The sequence below is a fragment of the Artibeus jamaicensis genome, unplaced genomic scaffold (assembly GCF_021234435.1).
Source record: "Artibeus jamaicensis isolate MK-2021 breed Jamaican fruit bat unplaced genomic scaffold, CSHL_Jam_final contig_354, whole genome shotgun sequence".
NCBI classification, from domain to species: Eukaryota; Metazoa; Chordata; class Mammalia; order Chiroptera; family Phyllostomidae; genus Artibeus; species Artibeus jamaicensis.
The window spans coordinates 47,129,094-47,138,497 of record NW_026521803.1 but is presented as its reverse complement, the minus strand read 5'-3'; the positions used below and the strand labels follow the sequence as shown (position 1 = coordinate 47,138,497).

Genomic DNA, 9,404 nt, shown 5'->3' with positions numbered 1-9,404 from the left:
ACCATGGCCACTGTCCAGTGGTGTGCACTGTCGTGTGCAGTGAGGAGGATTTCGGGCACAGAGAAGCCCGAGCCTGGGGTGGGTACTGAGGGGTCTGCAGCCCGGTGGGCAGAGGGGCAGCCCTGTGAGGCGTAGAGGTGGTGCCGTGGCTTGGCGGGGGTGTGGGACCCATGTGTGCGTCCTTGTGGAACCTGGTGGGTGTCCTGGGGTCGACTTTCTCACACGTATGTGTGCACACATGTGCTGTCACCGCACACACAGGCGCGGGGCCGGTTCCCCTCCTTACTGACTTCACTCATTCCATCCAGCCACGCCGTCGCATCTGGCCTGGTGCCTCTGGCGTGTAAGGTCTCGTCCTCTTTCAGGGCTGGGTCACGTTCCATTGCAGAGATGCTCCAAAGCTTCATCCAATTATGAGTGATAGACACTGAGGGTGTGGCCATGGGCTGCCTATTTTTAAAAAAGCTGCAACAAACATAGGGATGCATATGTCTTTTTAAGTTAGCATTTTGGGTTTTTTAAATACCTAGAAGTGGAATTGCTGGATCATAAGGTAGTTCTATTTTTAATTTTTTGATGACCCTCAGTGCTGTTTCCCACAGCGGCTGCGCCAGTTTACATTCCCCCCCACAGTGCACCAGGGTTCCCTTTCCTCCACGTCCTCGCCAGCACTTCTGGTCTCTGTGGTGATGTCTCATCAGGCTGTGAGGGCGAATGCCCGCTGCAGGAGCGTCCCTGACTTGAAACTGGGCACCGGCAGGCACCGGCTGCCTCCGGCTCACACAGCCACGTGTGCCTGACTCTTCCAGAGCCACTGGTCCTCCCTCTGTCGCCATAACACTGGTGATTTCCTCCATATGGGGATCGCGCGGCTGTGGCCCGCAGTTAGTGATATCAGAACGATAGCGTGTCCATGGAAATTTTGCAAACCCGAGTATATTTCGGAAAAGCTGTAACTAAGTAAGTATTCAGAAAAGTTTTCTCAAAAGGACCTCAAAAGAAGGTTCTGGGCCTAAGACATAACAATCTCCCACCAAACATGAGTATAATTCGGTAATTTAAAATGATCTACTACCTGAGTTTGGGCCCATTTTCTCATCTGTAAAATGAGGACAGTGCCTGCCTCGGGGAACACGCAAGAGAGTCAGTGAGCAAACAGGGCCTGCACCGGGCACGTGGTGAGCAGCCCAGGTCCCACCCGCACTGGACACTCCAGACTGCTGTCAGCACCGAGGTTCTTTCTGCTACTCCGAACACAAGGAAAGAAATCCATTAAAAGCAAAGCAAACACTTTTATTCTTTGATATATAAGACCAAGAATATGTTAACATGTGATACAACATAACTTCTTTTTAAAGAAAATGGCAGAAGTATAGAACTGGGTAGAAAAATATTCTCAAGTGGCTGTTCCACGCAGTCTCTGACCCTAAAATTATGAGTGGTGCACAAATTTGAGTAAGCCTCTTCTTTTCTTTAGAAAAAGTATTCACATTTGCTTAACAACTTAAAACATGGTAAGAAATATAACTTCCTTTCTTGTTAACAGACCCAGTTATTCGACAAGATACTCATGAACCATCAGTGATGGCAAAAGAATAATTCCCTTGTGGTAGTAAATTAGCATTGTATTTTTGGTTATATACTGCTTGTCATTGTAAAAATAAAAGAAAAACGCCGGGCTGCTGGCGCACCAAACCGCTGGCGCGCAGTTCGCGGCGTGCCGCGCCTCCGGAGGTGAGGGCGCCCCCACTGGACCCGGCAGGGGAGGCTCTTCGGTCTGCCCTGTGCCCAGGAACAAAATGGACAGAGAGCCTGGCATTCAAATTAAAAAGTCAAACATGGGCACAGGAAACAATTCCTCCATCAAAGCTATTTCTGAACAATAAATAGTTTCTGCACAAAAGAAAAATAATTTGCTTCTCGCTTAACATATTCAGGAAAAATGAAAACAGTGAGCTAGTTTTCCTTCTGTTATCAGCCTGACATCCAGGAAGGCGGGACAATTATGCCGCCCACCAGCAGGGGGTGCTGGGCCACAGGAGACGCAGCCGCATTGAAAGGGCATCTAGAAAAATACTTTTACCTGTGTTTATACGAAAGTTTTATTTGGTCAAAGTTTAGTTCTGAAAATATAACTGTAGCATTTTCTCTTCAACATCGGATTCAAACAATATACACTTCATATAAAATTTCATTGGTATAAACATGAATAAACATTCAAAATTACTAAATATGTAAATATTGCTAGAAGACCAAAGTGAAGTGACAATAAACTTAGTCCGTGTTAAAAATCACCACGTTTTATATGATTTGTTATTTAAAAACGAAGATAACCCAGATGTCCACATGTCTGAGCTTTCGAAGTCCTGGGGAAATGTCCTACGAGTTGCACTCGGAGTCCACGACGCGTGGGAAGGGCTGGCTTTTATCTCCAAGTAAACACTGGCTTTCCTCCCACCCGGTACCGCGGGGCAGCTCGCCTCGTCCCGGCCGCCCACCCGCTGGCCCTGGGCCGCGGTCCCCGCAGCAGGACCACCCAGGGGCCCTCTCTTTCCCCGTGAGGTCTGGGAGCTCGGCGCCCCCTTGGCTATTTGAAACAGCACCTCGAACAATGAAAGCTGGAGGTTCATCTGCTATGGTCGCACCTATTGCAGGTGCGGCCGCATCTGTTGTCGGAAACCAGCCGGAACCTCCCGTGTGGGTGGGTCCACAGGACCCGCGGGCAGGGAAGCCTCGGTGCCAACAAGCAGCGTGTGTCTGCGTGGCTGAAGTTAAAGTCACGAATTCGTCCTTTTAAAAAGTAATCTTAAAGCTTCATTTTAAAAATAAAGTGTTTGAAATTTAAAAATTAGCCCTGGACCTGTACTGGCCTGGAGCGCACACGCATGCCCTTTTTTGTGGAGAAATTTATAAAAATAGACTGTATCGTTACTTTCTGTCCTTAGGTTGAAACAAAGAGTAGGGTTATGGAAGACAAGGGAGGGATAAATAAAAACACAGAAGGAACGGTAACACATACAAATTCGTTTCTTATTTTAAAACGAGAGTGCACATCTGAGAAGTGGGGCTGCGGCCCCGCCGCGGCCAGGACGCTACAGGGTCACGGCCGGGCCGTGTTCCTCCACCCCGCCCGGCGGCAGCGCCAGGCTGTGGCGGGGGTCGGAGCGCAACGAGCTGAGCAGCCTGAGGACGCTGCCCTCGCGCCCCAGGCCGGGTGGTCCAGAGGCCGGGCCTGCGCCGTTGAGCCGGGTGAGGCTGCCCGGCAGCCGTGGGACCAGCCGGGGCTCCAGGGTGCCCTCAAGCACGACGTCGGGCTCCTCGTCGCTCTCCATGTCGTCGGGGTGCAGGCCGGGCGGCGCGGGGGCCGGCAGGCTGTGGCGGCTGCCCACGCTGTCCGAGGAGCGGCCAGAGCTGCCGGACGCGCGGCCCCCGCGCAGCACGTTGTTGCGCTGGTTGGCCGGCTTGACCGTGACAATGAGGTTGTGGCTGTTCGCGATCATCATGTCCGTAACCTGGTCCAGTGTCTTGCCTGCCACCTCGATGCCGTTTACCTCCAGAACCTCGTCGTCCACGGCCAGCAGCCCGGTGCTCTCGGCCAGGCCGCCGGGCACCAGGCGCGAGATGAAGATTCCAGGCACCTTCTCCAGCCCCTGCGGTGCCACCCGCACGCTCGTGCCGTCGCGGATGTAGAAGCCCAGCGGCTTCTGGCAGCCGTGCCGGTACAGCCTCACGCGCCGATGCGTCTCGGGCAGGATGTCCACGTCGATGATGGAGGACACGGGACGGAAGTCGTGGGGGAGCCCGATGTGCAGGTGCGGGCGTCGGCGCGGCCCCTCCTCCCGCAGCGCCAGTGCCTTCCTGCGCCGCGACAGCGAGCCAGTGGCCAGGCCGTGCTCGGCCTCCTCTGGAAGAGCAGAGGGGACAGTCAGAACAGGGGACATGCAAGGACAAAGCGCAATCAAACCAAGCGGGGACACCCGGAGCCCAGGCTTCCTGCCATATAGCTCGGCTCCGTCTGTGGCTGCCGCTCACCATCCAGCCACTTCCCCACCACCAGCCCCGGAACCGCACACATACCTCGCAAGTGCCTCCGAGGGGATCTGTCTGTTCATGCTCTCGCCCTTGTCACACTCCCCTGTACTGTTACGGATCAAACAGCCCCCGGGATGCCACCTGCACAGCTGTCCTGGTGCCCATGGAGCTGGCCCGACAGTACTCACCAGGCAAACATTTGAGGCCAAGTTCAAGTGCAATTAACTTTCTACACATCTCCAAATCGACCCATACCAGCCAATGAAATGAGGGAAGGTAAGACCTGGACCAGGCCCCACAAGGAAGAGAATTAACAGGGGACGGAAGGGTGATGAGGGCCTGCCAGGCCCCTGGAAGATGATGCCAAGGACGCACCAAGACCTTCTCCTCAGCAGGGCAGCTGCAGGGCCGACGTGGTCTGAGGCCACTATTTGGGAACTCTGGAGTTGCACTGAAGGCTTGCAGTGCCAGGAAGAAGAGTTGGATCTAACTGTGGTCAGTTTTAGTACAACCCCCTACTAGTGCCAAAGTGGGGCAACCTCCTCCCCAGCCCCAGCAGGCCGCTGTGCGCTGCTCACGGTACGGCTCGTGCCCAGTCGGTGGGAGCCAACGGAGGCCACCAGAGTCTGTCCTCCAGGCACTGGGGGTGGATGCTGGGGGCTGGCTGCTGCTGCTGGTTCAGGGGGTGAGGACCGAGAGGTGGGCAGGGTTGTGGCTGCCCTCCCCCTGCCCCGGCCCTGCAGCGGGCTCCTGCCCTGGTGCTTTGCGTGGCTTCCAGGAAATGTAAAGGGAGAGTGTGCAGGAGCCGCACATGACAGAGCAGAACCCAGAGGAAAGTCAGGCAGTGACCACCCTTCCGCAGGGAACAGCTCGGAAAAGACCCGAAGACACACTGTGTTCACACCTCAAGTTGATTCCAGGCACAGAGAGAACCCTACAAAAAATGCTTTTAATGACAAAAAAAATACACGCACCCTGGGGAAGGGGAAGATTCTGATTTCCAGAGCTAAGTCATTAGATACGAGTGCCCAGTGTTCAGCTAAAAACAACAGCAGCAACAACAAAAACACCCAAGAAATTCAAAGCAACAGGAAAGTATGGCTCATTTGAAAGGAAAAAACCAAAACAAGAAACTGTGAAAAGGCTGAAAAGAAGACAAGAAATCAATGAGTGAATAAACTGAAAATATCACTAAGTGAAAGAAAATCTAAGAGGAAACCGAACAGAAATTCTGGAGCTGAAAGGTACCAACAGTTGAAATGAAAAATTCACCAGGGGGATCCAGATGTTGCTTTGAACACACAAAAGGAGGAATCGGTGAATTTACATCGGGGAGCTCAATGTAAACTGTCATTGCTGAGAAGTCAAAAGAAGAAAACCGAACCCTGACCAGTGTGGCTCAGGGGGCTGAGTGTCGTCCTGCAAAGCAAAAGGTCAACAGTTTGATTCGTTGGGGCACAGGCCTGGGTTGTGGATTCGGTCCCCAGTCAGGGCACATACGAGAGGCAACCAATCAATGTTCCTCACCCTCTCATTCTCCCTCCCTTCCCCTCTCACTAAAAGTAAGTAAAATCTTTTTAAAAAAATGAAGAATAGTGAACGAACAGTCCCTCAGGACCTGCAGAACCGCACAAAGCACGCCCTGAAGCATAACACAGACGGGGCCCCTTCAACGCGGAGCCGAGCTGCCACCCAGAGGGACTGGCTTGCACGTCTCAGGTCTCGAATCTTTGGATGCTCAATCCGGACAAACTAACGGGCAGGGCCTCAGCAGACTGGAGCCCCTGAAAACTGCAGAGACAACAAGGGGACAGTTGTTAGGATACTAAACGGATGACTCAGAACTTGCGTCACTGCCATGTCATTGGCACCAACAGAAACGTCCCCCTTCCAGGACACAATCGCCCCCTCCCCTCTCATAAACACCCCTTGCCCTGGTTTCCTGACCGGAACCCTACTGGGCTTCTGCCCGAATCAGTGCTTCCTGAATCTCACATAAACACTGGGTGCTTCTCTTTCTGAAAAGGCCTTTATTTTTAGGTTAACACCGACATGCGCATCATGGAAGTTGCAGGTGGAAAGAACAGGGTGGAGAGAATGTTGAATAAATAGTGCCTGGAATTCCCCAAATTTGATGAAATGCTTGACTAGAAACATCCAAGAAGCTCATCAAACTCTAAGTAAGATGAAGTCAAAGAGACCAAAACCGAAACGCGATACAATAAAACTTTCAAAAGACAAACACAGGAGAGACTTGGAAGCAGCAAGAGCGGAGACGGCCACTTCGTACAGGGTGTGGGGGCTCAGTAAGGTGAGCTGCGGGTTTCTCGTGAGAAACTTCGAGGACAGGAGGCAGTGGGCTGATGTAAAGCGTCACTAACAGGGAAAGAACTGCCAACCAAGAATCTCGTATCCAGCAAAACTGTGAGAAATCTAGATCTTCGCAGACAAACACAAGCTGAGGAGTTTGTGGGCGCCAAGCCCGCCACCCCATAAGAAATGCTCCAGGGTGTCCCGTGGGTGATGTGAAGGGACCCTAGAGAGTACCTCGAAGCCATGTGGAGAAATACAGATCTCAGAAAAGGTAGACACATGTGCAGTTACAGACGCTACTGTTAGTACAACGAAGGCCTGTAACCGCACTGGTTGTCTCTCCAGGGTTAAAGAGACAATGCGCTTAAAGGAAAATTTAGAGGGAAAAAATAATTTGTCTGAAAACGAGTATTACTGTTACTTTGAATTGCAACATCAAATCTTGTTTTCTACAATACTTGAAAGACTAAAGCATTTACAAGCATTGTTAGTGTATGTTTGGGGGCACACATGTATAAAGATGTGGTTTTTGTGACATCAACAACCCAAAGCACTTAGAGTGTACTTAGAACTGTAAAGGAGCAGGGTTTTTGTCTGTTGTTGAAGTTAAGCAGCTATAAATTGATATCAGAACGTTCTAACTTTACGAAGATAAATGTACTCTACGTGGCAAAATCACAAAGAAAACTGCTGTAGAACTGACATGAAAAGAAGAAAGGAAATTAGATATTTTACTACAAAAAATCAACTAAACACAAAAGAAGACAAATGCAGGAAATAAGGGACAAAACACCTATAAGGTAACACAGAAAACAAACAGAAATATGACAAGTAATTTCATTCTTAATCAGTAATTGCTTTAAATGTAAATGGATTAAACTTTTTAATAAAAAGACAGAGGTTGGTGAAGTAAATGGATAAAAACATGTGACCCAACTGTGCCCTGCCAGGTGCCTATGCACCTGGAAGCCAACGTCACCACAGGCTGAGCGCGAAAGGGTGACGAAGACATTCCGTGCAAACAGTGACGACAACAGCCGGGGGGCTACACTAACACCAGACAGAATTAGATTTGAGATGAAAAATACACAAGGCAAAGAAGGGCGCTATCCATTAATAAAAGGTTCAAGAGAGCAAGAAAATGTAACAATTGTAAACATTTACATACCTAATGACATATCATCAAAATATATAAAGCCAAAACTGACAAAACTGAAGGAGAGTTCTGTGACAGTAACTGGACTTCAGTACACGCCCCGCAGAAATCGGCATCATGAATGAGCAGAGAGGAGGTCGGTGAGGACACGGGAAACTCGGCACGATGACCCGCCGGCCTCCACAGGCAGGCACGTGCCCCCCCCCCCGCCCCCCAGCAGCTCACAGAGCTGTCTCACGTGCGCAGACGGCACGTTCCGGGGTAGAGTGTGTGCCAGGCCGCCAGTTAAGTCTCCGCAGATTTAAAAAGAAACACACCATACAAAGAATCTTCTCTGACCACGACAGAATAAAGCTGGACATCAGTCCCACAAAGAAACCTGGAAAATTCACAGACGTGTGGAAACCAAGCAACACACTGTTACACAACCAGTGTGTCACGGGGCTGAAACCACGGGGCAGGCAGAAAACACATGGAGACGCACAAAAATAAAACTTCATTTAGCAAAACGTATGGAGCCCGGTGACAGCGGTGGCGCCCTCTTACGGCTTCCATTCAACACGGCGCCGGATGTTCCAGCTAGAGTGGTTAGATGAGAGAAAAAGAAAGAAAAGGCCTCCAAATTGGAACAAAGGAAGTAAAATCATGTCTATTTTCCGATATGCTCCTACACACAGAAGTTCCTAAAGACTCCACAAAGAGCTTTCCTGCTACTAACTGAGCTCCGCAAAGGCACAGGCTGCAGGTCGATGCACGAACAGCCGTGGCCTTTCCGTCCACGCGTGGGAGTAACGTGAGCGGACGCTGCCTGCCCGGCGGCGACAGCAGGAAACTGAGCGAAAGGTCTCCTCGGTCAGAAACACAGCTTGGTCTCCTTCTCTTGTTTTTCATACTATGCCATTTTGTTCTTGTTGTTTGTTAGTTTTGGAATGTGGCTCCTTCAGAAAAGCAGAAGGAGGTGGTTTGTGGGGACAGGAGACGGGGCCGTCCACGCAGGAGCGCTGGGCAGGAGGAGCCATCGGGAGCTGTGCCCGCTCCAGGGTGTGGCCACACGCGCAGATCCCGGTTTGCGCGTGGAGTCTGCGCTGCATCCCGGGCCTGCCTGTTTGGGGCGGAAGCCGCCTCTGAGCTCTGCTGATGGGAACTGGACAAGGGGCCGCTGTTCCTCGCCCCCAGCCTCGGACGGGCACCCACGGGGCAGTCTGTGTGTCGACAACACCAGCCCCCTCCTCGAGCGTCTGGGAGACAAAAGACAGATCGGTTACAAAGCAGTAACCCCCAGAAGGCACGAGTGGGGCGGCTGGGCTGGAGCAAAGGGACCTTGGGAGGAGAGTGACTGGGAATAACCGTGGGCACCGCCTGGAGATCGCCCTCAAACGCCTGTGAAGGGGGGCATCCCCTCCAGTTCGGTTCCCTCCAAAAAGGCCTCCACATCTCCCTCAACTGACGGGCCTGGTCCCCACCCTCCGGGGCCCACCCCTGTCCTGCCCGGGTCAGAGACGGCTTGGCCTTGGAACATCAGCGAGCAGGCTTGCGACTTGTGACTGCTTCTGGGGACAGAAGACCGTTGGTCCAGCCCAGGAAAGGACCTTGAAGACAACAGGACACCCACGTGCAGAGCGGGAAGCCGAGGACACTGACAGGCCTGCACACACTGATGCCACCACACCTGGGGTGCCGAAGGCGCGGTGCCCGGAGCCGGGGTCCCAGACCAGCCTTCAGCTCACTGATCAATGAACTGATTACACCACCAAATTATCGTCATTTTTTATTCCATGTTGATATAGCAAGGTCCAGAAGGACATTTGAAATAAGGTGCTTTTTAAAAAATTATACTTGTAACCACCCATGAACATATTCTGTTCTGCCCCGCAGATGTGCCCACCGCTGTATGGACCCTGCC

The 9,404-nt window shown here is 51.8% G+C and overlaps 1 protein-coding gene across 1 annotated transcript in view; it reads right to left on the bottom strand.

The window, feature by feature from the left end:
• Positions 1 to 1,272: 1,272 nt before the first annotated feature.
• PARD6G (par-6 family cell polarity regulator gamma) overlaps positions 1,273 to 9,404 on the bottom strand; it is a 53,697-nt gene continuing 45,565 nt past the window's right edge. The window contains exon 3 of the mRNA XM_037148085.2: positions 1,273 to 3,904. Coding sequence (XP_037003980.2) covers positions 3,093 to 3,904 — 812 coding nt within the window. The 3' untranslated portion in view covers positions 1,273 to 3,092. The remainder of the gene's footprint in view (positions 3,905 to 9,404) is intronic.